The 25,464-nt window shown below is 40.3% G+C and overlaps 11 protein-coding genes across 11 annotated transcripts; 7 read left to right on the top strand and 4 right to left on the bottom strand.

Moving 5' to 3' along the window:
- Positions 1–264: 264 nt before the first annotated feature.
- FOA43_004715 (uncharacterized protein) lies at positions 265–861 on the top strand (the record flags this gene model as incomplete). Its single annotated transcript, XM_038924944.1, has 2 exons — positions 265–271; positions 371–861. 2 exons carry the CDS (start codon positions 265–267, stop codon positions 859–861), a joined length of 498 nt encoding a protein of 165 aa, XP_038780872.1.
- A 14-nt stretch (positions 862–875) lies between these two features.
- FOA43_004714 (uncharacterized protein) lies at positions 876–1,580 on the bottom strand (the record flags this gene model as incomplete). The annotated part of the gene is made up of 1 exon (XM_038924943.1): positions 876–1,580. The coding sequence occupies one exon, from the start codon at positions 1,578–1,580 to the stop codon at positions 876–878; it is 705 nt and encodes a 234-aa protein (XP_038780871.1).
- A 436-nt stretch (positions 1,581–2,016) lies between these two features.
- On the top strand, positions 2,017–4,286 carry FOA43_004713 (uncharacterized protein; the record flags this gene model as incomplete). The annotated part of the gene is given in 2 exon segments (XM_038924942.1): positions 2,017–2,021; positions 2,039–4,286. 2 exon segments carry the CDS (start codon positions 2,017–2,019, stop codon positions 4,284–4,286), a joined length of 2,253 nt encoding a protein of 750 aa, XP_038780870.1.
- Positions 4,287–5,037: 751 nt separating this feature from the next.
- FOA43_004712 (uncharacterized protein) lies at positions 5,038–6,947 on the bottom strand (the record flags this gene model as incomplete). Its single annotated transcript, XM_038924941.1, has 2 exons — positions 5,038–6,813; positions 6,942–6,947. The coding sequence occupies 2 exons, from the start codon at positions 6,945–6,947 to the stop codon at positions 5,038–5,040; spliced, it is 1,782 nt and encodes a 593-aa protein (XP_038780869.1).
- Positions 6,948–8,129: 1,182 nt separating this feature from the next.
- Positions 8,130–8,482, top strand: FOA43_004711 (uncharacterized protein; the record flags this gene model as incomplete). The annotated part of the gene is made up of 2 exons (XM_038924940.1): positions 8,130–8,192; positions 8,255–8,482. The coding sequence occupies 2 exons, from the start codon at positions 8,130–8,132 to the stop codon at positions 8,480–8,482; spliced, it is 291 nt and encodes a 96-aa protein (XP_038780868.1).
- An 88-nt stretch (positions 8,483–8,570) lies between these two features.
- FOA43_004710 (uncharacterized protein) lies at positions 8,571–10,019 on the bottom strand (the record flags this gene model as incomplete). The annotated part of the gene is made up of 1 exon (XM_038924939.1): positions 8,571–10,019. One exon carries the CDS (start codon positions 10,017–10,019, stop codon positions 8,571–8,573), a length of 1,449 nt encoding a protein of 482 aa, XP_038780867.1.
- A 1,470-nt stretch (positions 10,020–11,489) lies between these two features.
- On the top strand, positions 11,490–12,197 carry FOA43_004709 (uncharacterized protein; the record flags this gene model as incomplete). Its single annotated transcript, XM_038924938.1, has 1 exon — positions 11,490–12,197. One exon carries the CDS (start codon positions 11,490–11,492, stop codon positions 12,195–12,197), a length of 708 nt encoding a protein of 235 aa, XP_038780866.1.
- An 843-nt stretch (positions 12,198–13,040) lies between these two features.
- Positions 13,041–15,353, top strand: FOA43_004708 (uncharacterized protein; the record flags this gene model as incomplete). Its single annotated transcript, XM_038924937.1, has 1 exon — positions 13,041–15,353. The coding sequence occupies one exon, from the start codon at positions 13,041–13,043 to the stop codon at positions 15,351–15,353; it is 2,313 nt and encodes a 770-aa protein (XP_038780865.1).
- Positions 15,354–16,074: 721 nt separating this feature from the next.
- Positions 16,075–18,762, bottom strand: FOA43_004707 (uncharacterized protein; the record flags this gene model as incomplete). Its single annotated transcript, XM_038924936.1, has 1 exon — positions 16,075–18,762. The coding sequence occupies one exon, from the start codon at positions 18,760–18,762 to the stop codon at positions 16,075–16,077; it is 2,688 nt and encodes an 895-aa protein (XP_038780864.1).
- A 2,878-nt stretch (positions 18,763–21,640) lies between these two features.
- Positions 21,641–22,495, top strand: FOA43_004706 (uncharacterized protein; the record flags this gene model as incomplete). Its single annotated transcript, XM_038924935.1, has 1 exon — positions 21,641–22,495. The coding sequence occupies one exon, from the start codon at positions 21,641–21,643 to the stop codon at positions 22,493–22,495; it is 855 nt and encodes a 284-aa protein (XP_038780863.1).
- A 1,052-nt stretch (positions 22,496–23,547) lies between these two features.
- FOA43_004705 (uncharacterized protein) lies at positions 23,548–25,257 on the top strand (the record flags this gene model as incomplete). Its single annotated transcript, XM_038924934.1, has 1 exon — positions 23,548–25,257. The coding sequence occupies one exon, from the start codon at positions 23,548–23,550 to the stop codon at positions 25,255–25,257; it is 1,710 nt and encodes a 569-aa protein (XP_038780862.1).
- Positions 25,258–25,464: the final 207 nt, after the last annotated feature.

Below are 25,464 nucleotides of genomic sequence, written 5' to 3'. Positions count from 1 at the left end.
CATTTACTGTGATCCATTCGAAACTAAAGTGTTTGTGTAGTATTTCTTATAATTATTCAAGGTGAAGTCATCTTCTATATGCTGCCGATATCATTTCCAGAAGACGTTCCTGCATCGAATAGATCTTCGGGTTCTCACAAAACGCTTGTCTATCTTCTCAGGCTACTCAATCGAACTGGGTACTCTGTCGCGATCATATATGTTCTATCTGCTCTTGTTCTTAGACCGTTAATGAAACTCAACTACGACAGAAGACTCGAGTTCATGGAAAGTGCGTTTGAGAATATTACATCTTTATATAGACGGGTTGCGAAGAGAGTGAAACATATTCCTGCCGTTGAGGTGAACTATAATGGCATCATATACAAAGACGAGATGGTTGGTACAGAAGACGTCAGCACTCAGAATTATTCATACATTCCAAGAAACTGGAGTTCAGAGCTTATACCTAAACAGCTGGGATTATCCTCAGATGAAGAAGAAGACTATAACGAAGCGGCATTACGCTCTACCGAGAAGCTGTACAACAGTTTAGAGAGAGTGAAAAAAACATTAGGAAACATGTCAACTCCAGAATATAAGAAGACAGGTAGTTACACGGGAAGCCATGGATTTAGGGAGAATCTGGGAAATGCATCTGAAATGCAGCCATTGCTCTTTCAGCTCAAGCAGTTGAAGAATTATATGGAGATGGTCAGCGCCGATCATCCAAGAGACTACTTTTTTAAGAGATCGCCACTTCAGGGACTCTATAAAACACCAGGCTCCATGAATAAGGATATTAATTACATTGATAATTTGAGTCAAGAGATTAAAGAGTGCGAGGATTTGATAGAGCAGCTGAGGATGACTAGGCCATAGGGTTTCAAGACAAGTCACTCATCACCCTCCTTCAAATTCTGCTTTTGAACTCTGGCCTCGTTCAACTTTTCAAACGTTTCTTCCAACTCTTCAAGCCCATGCAAACGTATATAGTCAGACACTTCTTGCTTAACAAAGTATGGAATCTCCATTTTTAGTTCAGACTCCTTGGTCTCAAAGAAGTCTTGCATCTTTTGGTCTATGATTCGCCGTTCTACGAGCATCTGACCTCTCTCCTCCCACTTGGCCTTCTTTTTCTCCAGCTCTTTTTCTGATGGCTTCCATTTAGACTTCAATATCTTTGATATAGTCACAGGTGAGATCTTGAAAAACTGTGATAGTTTTTCCGTATTGAGCTCTTGCGGGTACTTATTATGAAGAGTCCTTATTCCATCCATAGCTGATCGACTGAGCCTTTTGATCTTGCTTAGATCTATACTCATTGCTTTCTCTTTTAATGCATATTTGTTTCTCATATATTCCGGGAGATCTTTCATCTTCCTCCAGTTCTTTGGTGGGGCTGTGATATACTGATGCGGTTTGCTTTGCTCTTCCTTTTCTATGATATCTGTATTTTTCTCAAGGTACTTTGTCCAATCTTTTTTATTATACACTTTTCCTCTGAATCCTCCCGGTAATTTGTCCAAATTTGGTAGTGACCATTCTGTAGGACGCTTCGTCAAACTGACAGAAGATACACTGAAGAACCGTCGAAACATTCTAGATATCTCTTTCCCATCCTTCAGAGAGCTCTGTAATTAGTTAGTGCAAGATTTGAAAATTGACATTTGCAACTCTTGGCATCTTGCTACGCCACATAGGCACACAGCCACACTTTACATTAGTGTTTACTTTTCAGCATGATCACATTTTCTATTCTGACTCCCTCATCTTATTTTGTCTTCACCACGTCTAATATCAGTAGCTTTTTGAATTCTGTTTTCCTGCTATTCATTGTGATCCACACACTTTAAAGCCAGCGAGAACAGAGTTCCTTTTCCATTTTTTTTGGTACTGGAATCATGAATATTTTAAAGAAGTTCTTTCTCAGCAACGGAGTTCATTCGGGCGATGAATCTGTTCTGATTCCCTCAGGTCAGTTATTCCTTGTTCGTTCTCCTTCATCTCCAAAATCGGAAAATGAATGCCTTTATGATGACGTTATTATTTCCATAAGAGATACTTCCAACCCTTACAACTATCAGTTGATTGTTAGTAAGAGCAACGCCAACGATCAGGATATCCCTAGTGACGAGGATATCGATGGTGACAATGATGATGATGATTTATCCGATTCTAACAATTTGAAGACCTTTTTGATTGATGATCAATTGAAGTTTTGCCTTTTCCATGATTACGACAGGAATGTTATAGCATGGAAGGATATGGAGGGGGACCTTGGTGATATGTATGAGTACAGAGTAAATCCAACTGTCACTCAGGATACTATCGATCACTTTTTGTTGGCAATCTATAAATGCGAATATGAGAGGAAGTACAAGAAGTCTAGCTCTCATATACATGCTTCTGCTTTGGAGGAATTTGTTGTCGATAGAACCGACTTACAGCTTGAAGGTGATAATATGTTATCGTCAATTTCTAGTGCTTTTACTACGTTGAGAGATCAAAGCGGAATTTTAATCGTAAGAGACGAAGAGGGAGAAGATGATGATCCTGAAGAAGGAGACGACGACGACGACGACGATGATGATGATGATGATTTTGAGGACGCTAATGAAGACGTGTCCAAGATTGGCAAACTTATAGGGTCCACCGATTGTGAATTGTATGCATATAATCCTAGCAAGCAAGTGTTCAAAGAGAAAGAGAAAAGTGCTACGGTAAAGGTTCTCAGCTTGGGTAACTGGGACTATTGGCTCGAAGTGATTAGGAAAAACAGTACAAATACTTCTTCAAAGGAGATATTTGCTGCCTCATATGTTATTGAACAGCTTGACCCTGTTTTTAGGTTCGAGGAATTGTGCTTTATTTTCAACTACATTACTGAGAAATCTGCATACACTTACTTATTGAAATTTTCGGATCAGGCGTCCTTTGATTCGTTCCAACTAGTGTTTGCGAAGGCCATGTGGGAGCATGCAAATAGGACTCAGTGGGTTTCTGTGAAAAGTACGGAACAGGACTATTTGATTGAGACTTTCAACAATCCTTCTCTTGCAGATGAAGAAATGGAGGACATTCAAGATGCGGACGAAGACGAGGACGAAGAGATGCCAGATTCTCATGCAAGTCTTGCAGATGAGAACAAGGATTATCAAGAGGATGACGAAGACTATGACCAGACGAAGGCTAGATATGAAAAGGGAGAATACAATACTGGATTGAAAATAGGCTTGAAGAATGACCGTGCGTTTATCTCTCGTGGAAACAGATTAGGAGTGTTTAGCACAGGCGCCGACGATAAAAATCTCGAGTTTGCTACCGCCATTGAGAATATCTCAAGTTCAAAGAAGAAAGATAAGAGAGTCGATCCAGATCGTATGATGCTTCAAAAGGGAGATTCCATTATGATCATCCAAGATAAAAGCGATCCCAACACAATCTACAAGATGGATCTTGAGCGTGGTCAAGTGGTTGAAGACTGGAACTTGATGAAGGATTGCGTTGAAATACCCGTTGTGAATTTTGCACCTAATGATAAGTATGCGGAGATGGGCAACGACGAGACATTCTTGGGACTATCAAACCAGTCGCTGTTTAAAGTGGATCCAAGAACCAAGGAGAAAGTCGTCGATTCACAGTTCAAACAGTACAAGACAAAGACGAACTTCAGCCAAATCGCCACCACCGAGGACGGATACATTGCTGCTTCAACCAAGGCAGGTGAAATCAAACTATACGATCAGCTTGGAAGAAATGCCAAGACGGCGTTGCCTGGCCTTGGTGAAGATTTTATTGGCTTAACCACATCGAACGATGGCCGTTTCTTGCTAGCTACATGCAAAAATTACCTTCTTTTAATTGACGTGAAGATTAAAAGGGGTAAGCATAGATACAAGATGGGATTTGAAAGATCTTTTGGTAAGGACGATAAACCCCTGCCAAAGAAGCTCTCACTCAAGCCAGAGCATTTGGCCTATCTAAGACAGATTTGTGGCAACGATTTAACATTCACCAAGGCTAACTTCAACGCTGGGCTCATCACAAAATCCAAGAATCCCACGTCCATTATCACCTCTGTTGGTCCATTTGCTATTACATGGAATTTAAGAAGAGTACTAAGAAACGACCCTGAACCTTACACCATTCGTCGGTATAGTGATAATGTGATGATGGGGGACTTTACCTTCCACAACCAGAACAGAATGATTTTAACTTTACCTGACGATGTCACCTTAGTATCCTCCAAGTCATTTCACAAGCCCGGAAAGGAGTTTAGTGTGGTTAAGGAGTTTCCTAACTAGCAACTCAATCCGATAATGCCAAACCTATAATGATTTTTACTTCTCTTATCCTCCTTCAATTTCCATTCTTTCCTTCTTTCTATGTACTTTTAGTTTAGCTACTCGTTCTTTGAGCCATTAATTAATTTATATACAAATATATTATCCATCCTTAAGCTATCTTCTAAAGAGAAATGAGTTTTTAAGCTCTTCCCAGAATACTCTACGATAGGCGTTCACCCTCTGTAATTGTGTCGGCACATAATCCACCTGACTTCTTATCTTCTCAGGTCTAAGAAATATGGAACCGTTGTCTATCCTATGAGAAATTGGAATATTGTTGACCTTGCAATAGATCCTTCGCACCAGGTCGTTGAACACTCTAGATTTTATGAACTTAGCATGTTAGTGATATTCAGCTAAACCGCATGTCATTGGATACTCACTCTTCTATATAACCATTCCTCGAATGGATCTGGAGCACGATACATCATTCTTATAATAAAATAATGTGAGAGCAATATGATATAAGCATAAACCATGAAAGACATTCGTTTTATCCTTGCTTAAATGGTGCATCCGTACACCAACTGGAAGATGAATAGATTAGGAAACAACGATATGATTCAGGATCGCATTTGACTTGTATCACTCTGCCTTCACATTTGTCTGTCTTTACAGATGAGCAAACACACACAAGGAAATATATTGCATTAGCTATATAGCTAACAATACAAAGTAAAAAAAAAGAAAGAAAGCAAGAATCTAGGACTTATGTCTTTCTGTTCGGACGATACTTGTACTCGGGATAGCAAAGAGTATGAATGCTTTTCTCCATTTTCGCAGCCTCGTAGAATTCGTTCTTTACAGAAGCATCTTCTGTTTTCCACAGAATAGAGACTATTTGGATCAGCATATGATGATTAAACTTCTTGATTTTGAAATGAGATTTCAAGTCAAGAAGCAGTTTATCATCAGCTTTCTTTGAAAGTTTGTTGAGGAAGTCTAATTCTCTCATTGAATCGTACTCGGTGTAGCTCATTCCAGTTTTTGAGAATATGTAAGAGGAGATTGAATCCATGAAAGAAATGAGAATAATGGCTTTTACCATCATCGAGCGATAAAGCATAAATGAATTGAGTGGCCTCTTGACGCATTTGGCTGGAATAGTACAATCTTCAAGCTTTCGCCTCTTGGAACTTCTAGCATTCAAGAGATTATTTTTTGATTTGTAAGTGGTAGGCTCATTTGGCTTTCTAAAATAGATTTGGAACTCCTTGACATTTCGAAAACATGAAACTATAGACTTTTCAAACATCTGCTTAGAGTCATCTGCACCAGCATATGTTTTAATCGTCAAATTTAAGTCACCGTCTGGCCTCTCGGAAATGATAAGTCCAGTGTCCTTTTCATGTTCAACGAATTCGATATCCTTAAGCAGACGAGAGTTACCCACTATTCTGGCAATTAGCCGCAACTTGATATCGAAGTTCCGCAGCTTTAGCAAAGCCAAGATCTGTTTGACATCTGAAAGTTGCATCTTCTTACCCTCTGCTATCTTTAGTATTTCACTAGATCTCTCTGCATTCAGTTTAGGAAGCACAATACGAGCTTTATACTTTGGAAACTTTGAAGAATAGTCTTCAATTAGTCCCTCGATTCCAGTTTTGGTGAATTTCTCTGTGGAAAGCTCATAACTTGAATCCACATTGCAATCTGATCTAACCCTCTTATTGGATCGAGTAGCAACTTTAACAAACTTAAAAGAATTTTTGGAAATAATTGGTCTATTGGATTCAGCTGTATCATAATCACTGTCGCCCACAACGGAGGCATCGGTGATAGAAGAATATGCCCTCTCAGGCTGCTTTTGACCGGCACCATTTATTGGCAAACGTACTGGCTGTAATTTCAAACTACTTTCAGGTAGCTCAAACCGTTTCTCAAAAATTTGAGAATCACTGCTACTTCTTTTCAAAATTGAAGGTGACGAAAGGACAACTTTCTCCAGAGGTTGCTTAATACCACTAATAGCAGTAGCAGATGTGCCTGAAGTACCAGAAACACCTACTGTACTTGTAATATCGTTGGCATCCGAGGTATTACAACTCTTAATTCCAAGATCATACAAAGAATCTATCTCTAAAACCAGATCGGAGGAAGCAATCGACTGTGAACTCGGGAGTTCACCACTGCTTACACAATGACGATGACCTAGACCATCCCAAGGAATACCCATACTCAAAGATAGAGTATCATGATTCCATTGATGATTGATAGAGTTTTGAGAATTAGTAGACTGAGTAGATGTCACTTTACTAATGTCAGATATGAGGTTGGAATGGGAGTTTGAAGAATTCCTCTGAAAATACACGGGCGAGAACTTTCTGTTCGGCTTCAAAGAAACAATATCTGCTTCAGGGAACACCGAGAAATGTGAGGAATGGGCAGTAGGGGTAGAGGCAGCGTAGATATCAGTATTGAAAGACCTAATGGTGCGAGGAGTTTTTGAAGAAACACTAGTACCATTGTCAGCTTCAAGATCGGACTGAGTATTATATTGAAGGAAAGATGAATGATCTAGCAAAGAATCAGGAAAAGACTGCGATGGAGTTTGGGATTGTTGAACTTGGTGATGCTGAAGTGTAATAAAAGCTCCTGAAAAAGTCTGTGGACCCTCATGAAGTAGATTCGGCATATCATTGCTTTCCAACAGAGAAATACTACTGGAAGGACGAGACGACATGCTGAGAATAACAATTGAGGAAAACAGATAAAAAGAAGAGTAGTATCTAAATAGCTGCTTTTAGCCTTTTCAAGTCAATCTGATTTTTCTCTAGACGTGACGCGATAGAACAAAGGTATATATTATAATATTATAACGGGGTGAGAATCCCAGGCTGGATCCGGGGGGGGATTTCCTAATCGGGATAAAGCTGGGGAAATTATTCTGATGCAAGATGTAGACAGATGACTTAAGGATGGATGAAGAAAGAGACAAAATGAGTGAACTTTATATGGTTGTGTTAATACTATAATCTGTAGCTTTCAAATATGTTTTTGAGGAGGAAAAGGGGAGGAAACTATCTGACTCAAGAAGAGTACTCAAGTAACAGGAGGGATTAATACAAAAGAAACAACATGTTGGGGTTTATAGGGGATCAACTAAAAAGGAATTGATGCATAATATAAATAGTTATACGCATACCCACCTTAGATTATCTGCGATTCGTCACACCGGCTACGAAGGCAAGCCACAGACCCCAGAATGAGTTAGATTTGACAGTCATCACAGTTGCGGTTGATGATACCAGCCGCATATAAGGTGGTCATGCATAGAGACCGCGTTGCCCTGAATGTAGGAATCATGATGCAATTGGATCTGTGTTACTTAGCAGCCAAATCCTGAAGTGTGAAAAGATACATGGGGTCTCATTAGTATGCAGTTACCGGATTAGGAAAGTTCGAGGAAAGCTCCTTTATGTTAATTTTTCAATCAGAGTAGTTTTTCAAATTTACGACGGAGATACAGGAAATTAGATAAAAGCGGAGAGATCTTGATCAAAGATAAAGAATGGGGTACATACACGGAGTGAAGGCTCGGCGCAGATACATACTGATCCTCAAATGGCTGATGAAGATAACGACGGCATGCAAATCAAGGAAAGGATAGTTGCTCGCTTATATAATCAGCATAAGCAGCGCATACCCCCGCGCATGCATCTCCAGCCAATCGCATCCTAGAAAAAAATCCGAAAATTTTGTGTTGAAGCTCGCGGGAATCAATAGAGACTTAAGTAACAAGTCAGACGCAATCAAGCACAGTACAGTTTTTGTGGTACAGTTTGAATAACAAACAACAAGATGTCTTTTATTTTCAGAAGGAGCTTATCTACTTTGATCCCACCAAAGATTGCCTCTCCAGCAGTAAGTATTTTTATGGCTTCGTCGGTCCGACTGTTTTTCGCCCTACTAACATTATTCTCAAGAATATTGGCTCCAACCCTACAGCCAAGAGAATGCAAAACATTGTTGCTTTCTACTCTAAGCTTCCAAGAGGTCATACTGCCGCTGCTGCTCCAAAAACACCCTTTGGTTCTTACAGAGAGAAGTACAGAACTTCTGGTGCCCCAATTATGCATATGGTTTTGTTCTTAACAGTTTTCGGCTACAGTATGGATTATTACTTTGAACTATCCCACGAAAAGGACAATTAAACAGCACCAATACTATTCACATTGTGATATGTTCAAGATTTATCATTATATATATATATATGCAACGAATGTATCGTATCAATTCTATTTAACTTAAATTCTCTTTGCAGATCTCGAGCATCCTATTATAATCGGTCACCTTGTCCATTATTTTACCCTTCTGCTCTCCCAGGGTCCTTTCATATTGTTCGATTTTCATCCAGTCTTCCCAGTTAACCACTTGCACTTTCCTTTCCGTGAGAAGACTTTCGATAACGGACCTTCCTTCCTTATTTGACGATTTTAGTCCTTCCTGTATAATATCTGCAAGTAAAGCACTCGTCATTACAGCGGAATTAATATTGCCGCGAGATCCGTTAGCAATCCATCCCACGCAGTATGAATCCTCTTTTCCCTGGACTTGTCCATCCACATTCGGTATCACACCTCTTTTATCATCAAATGGAATACCCAATTCTTTAAACTCAGCCAACGGCTTGCACTTATAACCAATAGAAGGAATTACCAGCTGGCATTCGATTGAACTAAATTCATTTGTAGGCTCGATTTTCGATTTGTACTTATACTTATGATCCTGGCCTTCTATTTTCTCGATTGTAATAGAGCTTTCTCTGAAAATGATCTCTCGAAGCAATTCGGAATTCTCTGGATCCACTTTAAACCCAATTGGACTCTTAAGATAATCTAAAAACCACTCTTTGGAACCTGAATCTTCATTTTGCTGGGAAGCAATTCCAATGTACTTATTCACCAATGAAAGTCTTCTCTTGTCCACACGGCCCAATGTCATATCATTCAAAGTGGCAAACTTTTGTTCAGGCCAACCTCCAAAGTGTACTCCTTCTTTATAAAGCTCAAGTAACTCTTTGAACTCCTTATTGGTAAACTTACTTTCCAAGAAGCCTCTTCGAGCTACAATAGTCACTTTATTCACAGTTGAAAGGTTCAGCATCGCCAAAGCATGATCCGTAATATCAGTTCCTTTCCAGTGATCGTTAATAGGAGCCAACAAGACCCGTGCAAGGTCAATTGCAACGTTACCATTACCAATGATTACCACACTCTTGACTTTATCTAGAGGTGGATCCAAATCTTTGTATTCGGGGTCTCCATTGTACCAGCCGACAAAGGCACGAGAATTAATAATTGCAGGATGATCTTCTTCACCTGGAATCCCCAACTTGTTCTCCAAACTGGAACCGTAAGCGTAGACGACAGCGTCGTAGTTGTCATATAACTCCTTCAATTTCAAGTCCGACCCAATTGAAACATTACCGAAATATTGGAATCTAGCATCTTCTCTTGTATCTTGGAATCTGTCTTGACAATTTTTGACCTCTGGATGATCGGGAGCCACGCCGTATCGAACCAAGCCGAACGGACACGGGTTCTTCTCAAACATGTCAACTTGAAGATCCGGATCTTTATCTCTCAAGAGGTTTAAAGAGGTGTAGAAACCAGATGGTCCTGCACCAATTACGGCCACCTTTGAAGACAAAAGCCGGGATACAGAGAAGAATCGTCTGGCAATGAACATCAACGATATAGCTAGTATAAATGCGTTATATAGAAGAGATCACTCGATTGAACGAATCCACGTTATCACGACGTCCTTGAGCCCGGTAAAGATCCCGCCACGGGGCCCGGTAAAGCGAACCGCCAAAAAAAAAAAAACCTGCGCTATCATAGCTTCATATACTCCCTTTCAACACTCCTCACAGGCAACTTGATCGAACACCACTGTATATCTCTAAGTAATTTTCTAGGATCTTGATGCATGTAGTTTGCCTTCAGTAGCTCTTTATAATCCTGCTCTTGTTTCTTAAACTCCCTCACAACCAGATTCTCCTCAAAATCAATGTACAATCTCGTGTCGTGGATACGAACCAAAACATCATCTACGCGAACAAACAACCTCTGCAAAATCAACATACAATGATGCATCACTCTAACTTTGATACTTAAAGTGGAGATTCCATTATCTCCTAACTCATCTTCAAATAAAGTCATATCATCGAAAAACAGGATCGGCACTTTCTGAGTCAACTTTTCATGCGGTATTTCGTATGAATCGTCTTTGATGAAACCGGGACTGGGCACACCAAGTTCTGTTCCTTTATAATGCACCGTGTATGTCCAGTCATATGGCTTAAATACTTCGAGGACCACATCATCGCCCTGACTATGCTTCTTTTTACTGCTTTTAAACCATTCATTGGCATACGACACCTTCGTGATATCCTTAGGATCAATACTCACAGTCTTTAATGCATCCAATGAATTAAAACAGATATGAAACCCCAGGGCATTGTTAATCACCTCGACTCTGTTGTTTCCAAATATCATCTCTGGAACAGGTACCTGGATGATCTTTTCAAACGTTTCTATCTCAGAAGCGTTTAGTATGGGATTCCTGGAAGTAAAAATCTGCCAGTCATTTATAGCGATAGAAGGTGTATCAGCTAGGGGGAAAGATGCAGCAGGTGCCGGTATTATCACGGCACCACAGTGAACACAGCGAGGGTTGTTGCATTTCCCGTGGTGACCCTGTGCCGGAACTTGAATTGAAGTAGGAGAGAAAACTGTGGTGGTGGTGGAAGTATGCAAATCTGTCGTTGATGTTGTCATTTTCGTCGGCGTACGTGCCTTGACAGTCAACTGATGCATTTCACGTGCCGAGTCGATCTGCCAGGAATTGAATGAGCTCGTAATTGGACCGTCACGCTTCGAAGCAGACACTTTCCGAAATGGAAGGTGGATCGATTTGGACTTATCATTTTCATGGTTAGACATGATGTTACCTGAAGAGAACAAGAAGTAATGGATTGCCTGGCCTTCCAAAAGGATGTAAATTGTATGCGGGGTTACAGAGAAAGGGGCTTTCTCGGTTGCGACGCGTCGACTCGTCGACGCAATTGTTCGTTTGTAAGAGCTTGAAAGTTTTAAGTTACAAGAGATGGGCGGCTTACTCATTCACTCTTTCTGCAGTGCCATCCATCGTTCAAGTATGAAGTTTCTTATCCACAGGCCCCGTAGCGGTTCCATTATGAAGCTCGTGCGGTCACCGGCGATCGCCATTATTACTTTGTTTCTTGTGACTACTATACTTTACGTTATATCAACGACATCATTCAACGATACCTCTAAGGGTCTTGATCTTTCACCAGAAAAGCTTAAGGATAGGGCATTAAATGTGTTTAATAAAGAAAAATCTCAAGTTTCGATGGACGTTGATATTCCGTTCATGCCTAAAATGGGAAACGAGACTCTCAGAATCGAATTGGGACACGCATCTTGGAAATTGTTCCACACCATTTTAGCCAGATACCCGGATGAACCTACAGAAACAGAGAGAGGGCACCTAAGCACTTATATAAAATCGTTTGCTCAGGTTTATCCGTGTGGAGATTGTGCAAGACACTTTGTCAAATTGCTCAAAAAGTATCCCCCACAACTCAACTCGCGGAAAAATGCAGCAATTTGGGGATGCTTTATTCATAACCAGGTCAACGAGGTACTTCACCACCCAATATATGACTGCACAAGCATCCTAGAAGACTACGATTGTGGATGTGGTGCTGATGAAGAGTCGGAAGATTATACTTTACATGGTAAGACGATGAAAGATGTTCAAGCAGAGAAGGATGAGAGCGAGGCTAAAGAGCATCTAGATAGTATTCAAGTGGAAAGTAAGGAAGAACATATAGGTGGCTGAAGCTAAACAGATCTCAGATTCGATAGGACTCCGAGCCCAACTAGTTATACCGTCTGACAAGCCGTATCCCGGAGACCGTGGCAACGGACATCATATCTTCTATTAAGAATGCCGTCATTGGCTTAAAAAAAAAACAATAGATTTAATTTTTCAACCATTTAAACTTTTTCTATTAATCATTTTTTGTCCTTCTATATCTCAGAAGCTGTTGGTATTTTGCTAATAATGCCAACGTATTTAGCGTAGATCTAACACAAACTCGAAGGTTGGCGTCTTCCTGAACCTCAAGTTTAAATATAACCAATAACTTCTCTTAAAACCCCGGTAGTCCTTGACACATATTCCCCGACTATGCTTACACCCCTATTACCCCGCGTAATAGCCAAACGGATCGAGCAAAAGAAACAAGTAGTTAACCGATTTTTTCTTCTTGCATCACTTTGATTTCCTATTTATTATGCAGTAGCCTATTCCGTAGATTTTTGCACCCCTATTTCCATTACGAAAGCCGAGCACGGATAATTGTGAGCGATATGAATTTGCTGCTACTAAGAATTGAGCACGAAGCACGGAGCATGGAGTCACATATGAAGCATCAGAAGTAGGTCGAGTACTTCCAGACCAAAATCCTGGCGGACTCGATGACTCTCTGATATCTCCCATGAGTCCTTCTCACAAAACAAAAAATTTCCGGACTCCTATTTCAAATCCTTCTAATTGCAAGGACGACTTTTACACACCCCATATATTTCAAGATTGGCATATAAAAGGTGATAAATCTTGATCCGTTTTATACTGCTCTTCTGACAGGTCAAATTTTTCAAACTATCGTCCTTATATATTATGGATACTTCCGAGTTTATTTATGGCATGAGTGGCCAAAAACGCAAGCTTGTTCCCCTATTACCCAATACTCTAATGAAAAGGACAAAGCTAGAAGTCGAAGATGAAGCGGCTAGCGCCTCAGGCGGATCCATGGAGTCGTCGGCGAAATCGCCGAGATCTTCCAGATCTAGGGCTAAACCAGTCTACAATACATTACAGCCTCTTGTCACTACAAAGGTCATTAACAAAAATCCCCCAGACAACTCAGACCAACCCAAGCCAAGACATTTAAAATCATGTGCTAGATGCAGAAAGCACAAAACCAAGTGCAACTATGTGAATACCGGTCCAAATCCCTGCTCTTCCTGCGCCAAACGCGGTGTCACGTGCCAGCTGGAAATAGTAATTCCTGTGAAAAGATCCAACATTATCAAGAAACTTTCCGACGATGTCGATCTATTGAAGCGACTGGTGGATGAATTACTTACCAAGAACAATTATATCACACATCTTTGCAAGCAGAAACGTCTGGGGGTAATTGGCCTTGCTGAGATTAGAGACGGTGTTCCAGGTGAAACAGACTCTTCAAATGACACTGACCTCTCAACAGATGTTATTACACCACCAGACTGGCTGGATTTCCCTGGCCCATCTACTAATGATTTTGATGAAATGCAGATGGAACGTATAAGAAGTTTCGAAAGTACCAGCACCTACATTAGTGTAACTACTGCTTGTACTACCCCTTCAAGTGAGCACTCTGAAGATGGCGGAAAGAATTATCCACCTATCTTTAAATTATCGGATTTGTGTTCCTACACAGAGGAAGAAATAAGCTGTTATTTCCAAGAATTCAATCAAAAGTTCCTTCCCTACGTCCCGATAATGAGTCCTCTCGAGCATCCGACAGCAGTTTTTAATAGCAGTGAACTTATCTTTTGGACCGTAGTCTATGTCACCTCTGCTAATGCCGAGATTGAGGCACAGTTCATTAGAAAAGAGCTCACAAAACGTTGTTGGGCAGAGACTCCTAGAGATATCTCCATTATTCAATCGATTATTATTATGGCTGCTTTCCCTATCAAGACGGTGGAAGAAATTAATATCCAGAACGATTTGAACACTTCAATATTTCTGCAGCTTGAGTTTGCCAAGGATCTTTCGTCCCAGATTGGTTTAGGTAGATCCACCCAATTTTCAGGAGAGTTCTCTCGCCTCATGCAGGACAAATCGCTTCAGGACGAGTACAGATACAATATTTGGTGCCTGTTATTTATTTTGGGACATCTGTACGGCTTTAGATTGGGACTCAAATGGAATTTCAATATTGATTATATTTTGGAATTCAGGAGATCGCTTCCTACTTACGTTGGTAGACTGTTGAACATAGTAATTCTTCAGACAACTGTTCTTGATACATTGATCTATGATCTTGATAGCTCTTCTCACCTTTCTAAAAATCCTCAGCTTCTCAAGAACACACTCTCTCTTTGGATGTCACAATTACAGAAATTCAAAGATGTAGAGACCGAAAATAATGTATTGGTATTGATATCTCTCTTAGCTGTAATTTTTGAGCTATTCGAGCCATCTTTTGACGATACGCAGAGGTCACAAGATATTAACATTAGGACTATGCAGCTATGTGAGGAATCTTTCCAACATATCTCTGAACTGGATGTCCAAAAGTCCCCAATGTTCGTGAAATTGACTTTGGAGTTTATCAGTTTGGTCGCTTTAAAAATGGCGATATCGCCATTTAATGGAGGCAGTCCAAATTCAGAGTTGTTTGTGCAGATTTTTAGGAAACTCACTACATTATGCGACTTTAACGATACAAAGCCAATATTGAATGTAGAAATGGAAACCGAGACCAGCTTCAACCTCAATAACAGTGCTGTGGAGTTGGGCGATTTATCTCTTTTCAAGACCCAGCTCATGCAGGGTCTTTTTCTCGATCTCAAGCATTCTACGCAATCGTCTAAAACTAACATTGGTGACTTTCAATCGTTGGAGAAATATTTTGTTGACCACAATCTAAGACTTGATGACTACAGGGAAAGTCTTACAAAGTTCAAGGAACAAGTAGATATGACCAGTATTTATTCCAGTGCACTTATTAGAATGGAAATATGGGGAAACGTAAAACTCGGCTCACCTTCCATCAATAACACTTCCCTATCCCCAATTCCGAGTATCCCAAACTTGTACAACTTGTCGATGGATGGACTGGGAAATATCAGTGGAACAGAACTGGAAGCCGCTTTAAGTCCAGACAAAACGTCCGATACAAAATTTGCTTCCATTTTGGATAGCATGGAAATGGTTTAAATTATTATATGTACTTATATGAAGGAATGAATGAATGAATTATAAAGGAACAAACCAGTGAATGGTCAAATAAAGTGGTCATGATATTTTGGGGATATACAGATAAGCGCAGAGCTGATCATGGATGCACATTTAGGATTTGTCGCAAATGACTTCTTCCTTTGGAGATTATTTGGAAATAGGATCACGAAACCTGATAGACTGTAGTAAATGGGGGTAGCTTATGCGGTCGGTTTCTAAATGAATATAACGGTATGATTGGCAAGTTCAGGACACAGCAGTGTGCATTCAAATGCTTTAGGATATCACCCATAATATAATTGTGGTTTTCACATAGAATTCAATTTGGATAGACCTTGGCATATGTACCATCCTGCAAAGGACTTTAACTGTTCTCAAGTTGATTTGCACTTGGCGTGTTTAAAGAGTTAGCTCAAGAGACAATTGCTTCGGTATATGCCCGAACAGACGGGAAACTTCAAAACTAACTCTCTCACTACTTTTTGCATGGCCATCTCTATTTTCCTTCATAACCTTAAATGTAATCTCATTGTTGCCGCTACTTTATCTCTTGAACATCCTTATACTTATGTAGGACGCGAGTACGGTAAGGCCAGCTTATATCTACCAGCTATAGTATCCTTCCGTGGACGTGCTTTTTGGTTACTGTCGCAAGACTTGATTTGAGTAGTTTCAATAAAGAGACTGTATATATTATCACTTACATGATTATGCAATCGTCCGAACTAAATCCATACATGATCTTATCGACCGCTTTTTTGATCTTGGCCCAATCAGCACGTCTTGTCACGAACTGATACACCTCTTCCGGTGAGAATACACCATTCTCTCGACCGAGTTCCACAACTAATCGCCCTAATTCTTTGCACTGCTTTCTGTCCTCAGAGCAGTCGATCAAGTACAACTGACTAATCTGCTTGAAACTGATAAAGTACTGTACTGTTGGCTTGACACGATATTTCACAAAGAAATCATATAAGTAGTTTACGTCAGTGATGAATTGAATGGCTCCCATTACAGATATCACAAATCGTTTTGTCAACAGTTTAATGAAAATGGCTATCAATCTTTCCCCAATTTCCTGTCTGAAAACATCGAGAATTGACTTGTCGATAGATTTCTCTAGTAACATGAAATGTGTATCCAAAATCTCCACAGATTTAAGGATCCATTCTGACGCTTTATCTTGATTCTTGGCCAGCTCCTCCATACTCTTCATATTGTAGGTTGAATCATTTACTCCGCATCGTAGAATAGTATAATTAACCTCGCTAATGATAACATTGATGCTGATGTCTAATCCATCTGCCATGTATGTATCCAAAATGGACTCAAATTTTGTAATCGATTTCTCACAATCGCTCATCGATAAGAAATCCTTGTACTTTCCCTTCTTAGCCTTCACAATGCCGCTGAACACCAACTCTCTTTGGTAGAAAACACCCACCATTTGCAAGATAAGATCCCCAACATTGACCAACTCGATAAAATTGTTCAATGGAGCTACAGCAACAGATGTAGCCTTCAATCTATCTTGGAAATCCGAAGGCTTGTAATTACGCAAGGTGTTCAAGGCCTCCGTAAATCCGGGTTCAATATGCCTGGACAATAGTACCTTCATCATATCTGTAAAGATATCAGAGCATGTCTGATAAAGCTGCTTATTGAGATCTTCTGTGGTCGAGTATTTTGTAAGTCCAAGCAATAAATCGTAGCTGTTTTTAACATGTTGTAGAACCAACACTGTCAAATCAACACTGATCAACGACTTGATTCCTTCCACATTGCTCAGAAGAATCTGAAGATTGGCGGATATCTTTGTTATTTTTCTTTCATTCTCTGTTTCCACCTTCGTGTGCTTTGTGCTGGACTTGTTGCTACTTCCATTGTTGAATTTGAATATGTTGGTGAAGGTAGAGAAAATATCGAATGGGCCAATCTTTTTGTGTTCGTGACTGTCATCCACCATTCGAAGAATATCCGTTTCCATATTCTTCTTGTCATCAATTTTGATGGATTCCCACATATCGACCATGCGTACCAAAGAGTCATGACACTGTTTAGGAAGCTTTTCCAAAAACTCAAGAAGGTATGGGTCATAGTAAAAATTAACGAACTCACAAGTAACCTTTATGTAATCCATCTTAATATGCTCTACCATTGTCTCGGGAAATTGGAGGTTCTGAAGCGTAGAAATAAGTTTATAATGAATGTACGGAACGCACTGGAAAAAGAGTGAGTTGGCGTTCATTATATTAATAGGAGAGTCATCGTCAGAAGAGATAGGGGTAACAGTACTTCCAGACTCATTGACGGCTTCCTTGCTCGCACCGGAATCTCCATTTATCAACTGTTCGAGCTGTTTTTTCTCTGTACCAACCTCTTCTTCTATCTGATCAATTTCTCTGGCCTTGATCATAATCTTGTCTATTAAACCACTAATCAGATAGCTGTTTAAAAATGTTTCGATCAGCTTCAAAATTATGGGCACCTCACTAATATTATCAGAATCACCTACCTGCTTGAATATACTGCCAACCTCGAGCATTTCTTCATTAAGAATTGATGCCATATCCCCACTGAATAGCATATCCAATCTACTGAATTGCAATTTGAAACCGTGAACGATACCCTGATTGCTTTTATCAGTCGATTTCACAAATATCTCGCTCACTATAGAGTCGTCTGTCACCTTGGAATACGTCTCAGAATATCTGGCAATGAAAAACTCAAGTAAAGAATTCAAAGGATCGACTCCAATTTCAGGATCATCAATCTCGAGCTGACTTAGAGCATCAATCAAGCTCTTTACTTCAACATACTGTTTTTTGTCCAACTTGATTCCAATCTCTCGAATTATAGTTCCGACAAATAGGTCAAGTATTGTGTCTAACCTTATCACCAGGCTATGGTATTTGGCAGATCGTTCTACCTTATACAACAGCAAGAACTTCACCATGTTGGAAAATAGCTTAGCCTGCAAGCTAGGGGAGTCAAACTCTCTCAAAATGGGCGAATTCTGAAAGTTTGCATAGTTCTTTAGAAGCATCTCGTTCACCGGAGGATTCATTATGGTATATATTCTGATAAAGTACTCTCTTGCCAAATTAGGATCAGAAATAGGATGAGAAAGACAATCAATTGCAGAAATTGAAGAGAAATCAACATTATTAGGTGAATTATCAGTGGCTTCCCATGATCCTATTATCTTCAAGTATCTGATCCATAGAGAGCTGTCGTTGAGTATGGTGTTATAACAAGACTTGTTAACGAGACTGAAATTCAACATATCATGGAAGTTGCAGAAATTCAAAGCAATCAAGTGAACTATTAACTTGGGAATTCCATTTTCCAATGTAGCTGGTGGCTCAGGTACTATGGGAATCATACTTAAAGAAGAAGAATTACCATGTAAGGATCGAACCCCTCAGAGGAAGTGCTGAACTAAGCCTTACTTAACGAGATTAAGTCGATCGACGCGCCTACGTGAATGCCGGTCTCAAATACTTTTGGGACTAGTACCGCTCGCTCACAGGCACTCGTCTCAACAATATATTTTGGTACATAATTATACTCTAGAGATGATCAATGTCGTACCTAAGAAGCTACGGAAATATGAGAGCGGTGATAAAAGTATGAAGATGGCCGGAGAAAAGAACGTGAACGGAAAGGGGGAAAAAAGAAAGGACTCGCGACAAAAAAGAATCCGAAAACGGAAATACCATTGAAGCCAATTGTCTCGAGGGTTCTTGAGCTTTCAGAGATGCTGCAGGTATATGAAGGACGCATGATCCGTTTCGAAGTGGGATCAACTGAATTGTTCGTTTGCCACTAATGGTAACATATTTTTAATATACTTATTGTTTGATTTCATTTGAATTTGCACAATGTCTGAAGAAGCAACCGTTTACATATTCAGGTCATCTCCAAGATCGGCTCTATTTCCAGTTCTTGCCAAGTACCTTGGTTTGAACTTCAAATTTACCGATAACAGAAGTGAGCATTACAAGGAGAATTTCCCACTACACAAATGTCCTGCATTTGAATCGAAGGATGGCTGGAAATTACATGAGGCAATTGCTCTTTTGGTGTACTTCACCTCATTGAAGCCTGATGACAAATATTGTTTCTGGGGCAAAAATCCTCGGCAAAAGGCCGAGGTCTTGCAATGGGTTTCCTTCGCAAACAGCGATTGTCTTGGAAACATGGGTACTTTCATGTTCAACTCCCCTAATCCAAAGGCTGCTGCTACAAATATGCTTGCTGTTGAGAAGAATATGGCAGAGTTCGAAAGACAGCTTTCAGAGACTCCATATTTAACTGGATCTGAACCTACTATGGCAGATATCTTTTCAATCAATCTTTTGGTTTGGGGTCTTAATAAGCCTTTTGATAAAAACTGGTTTGCCAACCATCCTACCATTAAGAGATGGTTCAGGGCCGTTTGTGATAACGATGTTGTCGTTTCTCCTGTCTTGAAAGGAAAGGCTCCAGAAAATTAGATCCACTTGAAATATTAGTATATATCTTGAAGTCATTTCTTATAATGCTGTAAAATACCAGTAGAAGATAAGCAAAACAAATGCTGCTAGCATGCTTACTTCCATGCCAAATGCCAGCAAATCAGACTGGGTCGCCAACTGCCAGTTTAGTAGGAGCTTGGTTACCAAGATCTGCTTCGCACTTTTAGCTCTAAAATACCCGTTCCCCTTTGATGGATCCTGTACCACTGGGAGGATGTCGCTCTTCCGCCTTGATTTGCACATTCTGCGGCAGAAAGTCTCAATTTTGGCAGAGAGTCTAGGAATCACACTGCACATGAAGAGACTTAATAAGGAGCACACCGATATCACTCCATACCAAATCAGCGGCCTAATAGCGTCCGGTAGTAGACAAAGCTCCGACTCAAAAGTGTCTTGAAGTACAGTTTGAAAGCCAGTTTGTGACAAAGAATGGGTGTTAGGTATATTCTTCTCCGGATTCCATAGGGAAAGCAATTGAACAGCAGGGTGACTAATACCACCAGTCATAGCACTAGATTTCACGGTAATTTCTTCCGCATAATCACGTCCAATAATGTCGTTGTCTTCGTCATATACGTGATCTGAAGCATCCAAACCCGGCCTGTTAAGTGGATGACGAACATGGCAATAATCATGATCATCACCTGAAAGAACTAGCTTAGGTTTGATAGCGTCCAGTATTCGACGAGTATAAGTATATTCTATGACTGTCTGGTACTGTTCACCCTTTACAATTGGAAATTTTCTCGAGGATTCTCTCATGGGGCCACAAGTCTGCATATCCGGGTTTCTGTATAGTGGAACGTGACTCACAAGTATGCGTGGGTACTTCTTGGCTGGATGGTCTTCCATCTGTAGCGACTTTAGGAAGTCGTTTGCCGATTTGGAAACCAGTTGGTTTTCTGTATCTGATAGAGAAACAGTGTCCAGGAGAATAAGCGAGTGGTTTCCTATAGTAACGTAGGTATCTGCATCACCAAAATAGGTCTTGAATCTTTTGTATACGTCATAGTTAATTCCAGTACCAAAGCCAACATCATGATTGCCAGGAATCTGCATAAATGCTCTATTATTACGCTGGTTGGGGAAAACACGATGGAATCGATTGTACTCTGCAAACCAGTCAGCATCATTCCATTCTCTACCACCGTCAAAAAGGTCACCAACGAAAATCGTAGAATGCTGATTGAGCGCTTTGTTCATGATTTGATAGTTTCTATGCAAATAATTGTCGGCCAAGACCCGTGTTATATACATCAATGGCCTTGGTCTCGAGGGATATGAGAACGAGTCCACTATTTGAGGGTCTCCTATCACCACGGCATGATGAGGATCTGCATCCGACGACCACTGTTCCCATTTCGACCAACTGCATTTGTTAAAGGCTCTATAAACAATAGTTCTCTCGAAATAATGAATTACCAGAATCCAAATCAAGGCCAATAACCCAAGATGTTTCCACCGTATTCTTTTTAGTAGGGAGGTCGATCTCTGGAAGGGTCGTTTATCCAAATATTTGGCTGTATCAGGAGCAGACGTGAATAAATTCCCCCTTTTTAGATGAAGCTTCGGTCTGAACATCTATGAAAATGAAGAGAAATGGTATACTGTTTGAATTAGAAAGAGAGAAATTTGAGAGGGAGTCGAAGAAAGATATAAAATGAGGATGCAAAGAGACTTCTTCGCGAGATCATCTCATAGATCAAACGTATATGCTTAGTTTGAGGCGTACTCCCAAACACCATGGATGATCGATTCAGCTTCGACCAGTATCTTAGTGAGTATATTCCAAGTCATCTCGGCATCGAGTTGGTGGCTGAAGAAGAAATACCGAAGTCGGCTAAGCTTCATACCAATAAAGAGCTACAAGGTATAGATGATGACGAGAAATTGTCAGAGGAATATCATCTTCATCTTGTAGATCACAATGCGATCGGCAACCAGCACTGGGCAAAAGCATTACGACGACCGGTTAAAAATACGCCTAAGGATGTATCTGGATGGAAAGATCCGTTGGCAGATAGCCTCTTCTCGGTAAGTCATCACCGGAAAGAAATGGACGAAAGGAAGTTCTCGGTAGCAGACAGGACACGAATGCTGTGTGAGTTTGACGAATGTCTGAATACAATGAGTAAATTGGGGAAAGAGGTGAAATTGAAGGCTAGATTCACACTAGAGGAGCAGTTTGAAAGAGTACTGAAACAGCCGTTGAATCACAAAAGCTTGATAGTTTTAAGCGCTGTATTACCAACAATCACCAAAGTGGAAGATATTACAAATGATAATGAGTTAGAGATCAAGTATAGAACTACAGTGAAGGAGTTGATGAAGTTTATTATAAGATTCGAGCAAAGTAAAGCACGAGAATCAGTGTTAAAGAAAAAGGTCAGAGACTACAATCAGAATCGGCCGCATACAATCGATACTGATGAAGATGAGAGCGATGATCCGGAAACTCTAGAGGATCTGAAGGAATTACGCCAACGCAGAATGCACAGACGGAGTTTGAAATACGGCAAAATTATTAGAATACATTTCTTAGATGGTGTGACATTAGTGATAGACCCAATAAGTAAGGCCAGAATAGAGGGAAACTAAACGATTGACTCGGGTTTATTAATAACGGTCAAGTCAATACCTCTGAGTTCGAGGCAGAGGGTTTTTTGGAACTCAAAATCAAAGAAAAGTAGCAATTTTTCCAAAACCATGTTTAAATAGTACTCTGAGTCGTACCGAGGTTCAAATAATGACAATATTAAAGAAACTGTAACCATTAAACTGATGTAGAAAGAAGCTTTCCTTCTAAACTGTAGCTTTGCAGCTTCATATTTCATGTTTTTGCCAGATCTTTGGAAAAAGCTTGCCATTCCCTCTTGGAATCTGGCTCTATAAGCTCTTTTAGCCAATTGAGGAGTTTCCCCAGTATTGATGACGACTCTGAAAAGTACCAAGTTGATTATTAAAAAACTAAAGAATGAATTGAAATGAGTAGTGGCATCTTCAGATACAGAAATGTATGACCAGCATGCCAGCGAAACAATCTTACGCAGCGCAATTAGGATGTATGCAAAGACCGTGTAGTCCAATTTGTGATTGACACGGATCTGGAACTTATTCAATAGCCTAATAACACCATTGATTAGCAACCGAGACAAGTTCTCGACTAAGTTGGGCAGGAAATTGATAGCATGGGCCAAAAAACCTCCGTGCGTTGCAAACTGGGCCGTGGAATTTGTCAATGATCTAAAGTATATTACAATGGTGTAGAGAAGCATAGTAATGAAGGTCACGCCAATATATAGGGCCATTGAAATCTGATACAAATCATTGGAAGACGGAAGTAGAAGAATAGGTATTAGTGCAACGTAACCTGCCATCACCAAGTATCTTGTCACCTGGGAGAGTGACAACACGCACGAGTCGGCCATGGCGATTTCATGCAAACTGTTAACTGATGCATCAATGTGAACCGCTCTTATGATTTACTCTCCGCGAACGCGTCAGTTCTTCTAGAGTCGTATCGACGCGCCGATTCTTTTGGATCTCTTACCAGATAAGCGTGGATTCAGAGTGCTCATTTAGCCAGACAGATAGATATCTCTAGGTTTTAAACAGAGCAGGATATACTTTTTCTGTTTGACCTATTGTCAATGAGTACCGAAAACCAAGCCACAAACTCGGAGAGTCGGGAAACTTCGGTTGTTGATAAGACAAACACGTCAACGGCCCCTTCTCTGGCACAAGCCGCAAACTCGCCTTCGCCCAGCTCTTTCATAAATAAGAGGGAGATCTCTTATCCGTCACGTGTCTGTGAAATTGTTGAGAGCACCCCAGATCTTTGTCTTTCCATTGTGGATGCTGCCAGGTCTCCGGAAACTCATGGTCAATTGCAATCTTTCATTGTGTACTCAATCAGACTGGGTCCTCTCATTGTCAAGCGTCGTTATAGCGAGTTTGAAAGCTTGAGATTGTGCCTAGTTAAGAGTTACCCCACCCTTATAGTTCCTCCAATTCCAGAGAAACAATCCATAAAGTCCAATATCACTCAGACTACAAGCAACTCTTTGGGTATAAGTCACAATGCTGTATCGAATAGTGCTTCAGCGGTGGTTAATCGTACCAACGGTGGTCCCTCAGGAGGCTCTGCTATCGGTATTCTGCCAGGAAGTACAACCAATGGTGGCAATGCTACATTGATATCTGCTAACTCACCAGATTCTGCCACTTCAAGGCTCATCGAATACAGGAAACGTATGTTGGCAGTATTTTTAAATAGATGCCTTGCAAACGACACATTTCGAAATTGCAGGTTCTTCCTCAACTTCTTGGACCCAGAAACCAACTTCCACGATTTTCTTGCTCTGAATGAAAACAGTATTCTCTATAGGACGTCTCTATACAGGCTATCACCTTTCGAACCGCTTGCAAACTTGTCCAATCAACTATATCTTACCCTCCCGATCCCTTCGTCTGCAGATGCCGGCCAATTTCCTGAATTAGCCGAAGAGGCTCAATTTCAGGAATTACTCAGTTTTGAAACCAAGTTCCGCAAATACGAGATAGTATTGGATAAGATTAGCAAGTGTAACAAGCGATTACTTAGGCATTTTGAAGAGATAGCGCCGGATTTGACAGATCTAGGATCGCAATACAACAAGCTATCAATTCTGCAGGATTCTACCTTCATTGAAGATATGGGAAAATCCCACGAGAGAAATCTAATCTTTCTTGGAGGATTGGTAGACTCGATTAATTTGAGGTTCTTGGACAGATTGATAGAATTGAAACATTTCTCCAGAACTGTGAAAGAACTTACTGGGTACAATCGAAAGAAGGTGATTCAATGCAAATTGGTAGAAGAACAGCTTGAAATTACGCAGCACAAATATAAAGCATGTGTAAGTCAAGAGTCAGAGATTCAAAAGATTGATCGAAGAACCAACGCCACATTAGGAAAAAAGATGGATGGTAGTTGCAATCCCATGAGTGCACCAATTACTGATGCCGAATTGCAAACTGCATTGTATGCAAAATCTAAAAAGCCATTTTATGGAAGGATTCCAGGAATGACAAAGCTCAATAGCGTGATCCAGAAATATACAGACAACAATCCAGATCAAACACGGAGGAATAAGGTTTACAATTTAAAGATGAGGCTCTATCAGCAGGAAAGACAGCATGAGATATTGACTGGTGAAATAGGAAAAATCAACAGAGAAGTTATGAAGCAATTGGTTGAATTTCATGAGTGGTTCAAAAGAGAGTTATGCAAGGTTGTTGTGGGGTACAACGAGAATCTGGAAGAGTGTTTAAAAGGAGGAGATGTGATATTCGAAGAGCTCAACGAACGAGATGGGTGACCAGGGGTAGGGTACAATATTAATATTATTTATACAGGTAGCTTAAAGCTCAAACCAGACCCGCTTTTCGCACGGGTCCCCTCATTTAACTTATCGCGTGTAGCGCCATACCTTATCTGGAAAGACTCTGGGAATTTATCGCACATCCTCAAAGGCCAATTTTTCCTTATCTTATACTTTTCCTATTCTCTTTGCCACCAACGTTTT

Source organism: Brettanomyces nanus, chromosome 4 (genome assembly GCF_011074865.1).
Source record: "Brettanomyces nanus chromosome 4, complete sequence".
NCBI classification, from domain to species: Eukaryota; Fungi; Ascomycota; class Pichiomycetes; order Pichiales; family Pichiaceae; genus Brettanomyces; species Brettanomyces nanus.
The sequence above is the reverse complement of the archived record's forward strand: the minus strand, read 5'-3'. Positions and strand labels throughout refer to the sequence as shown.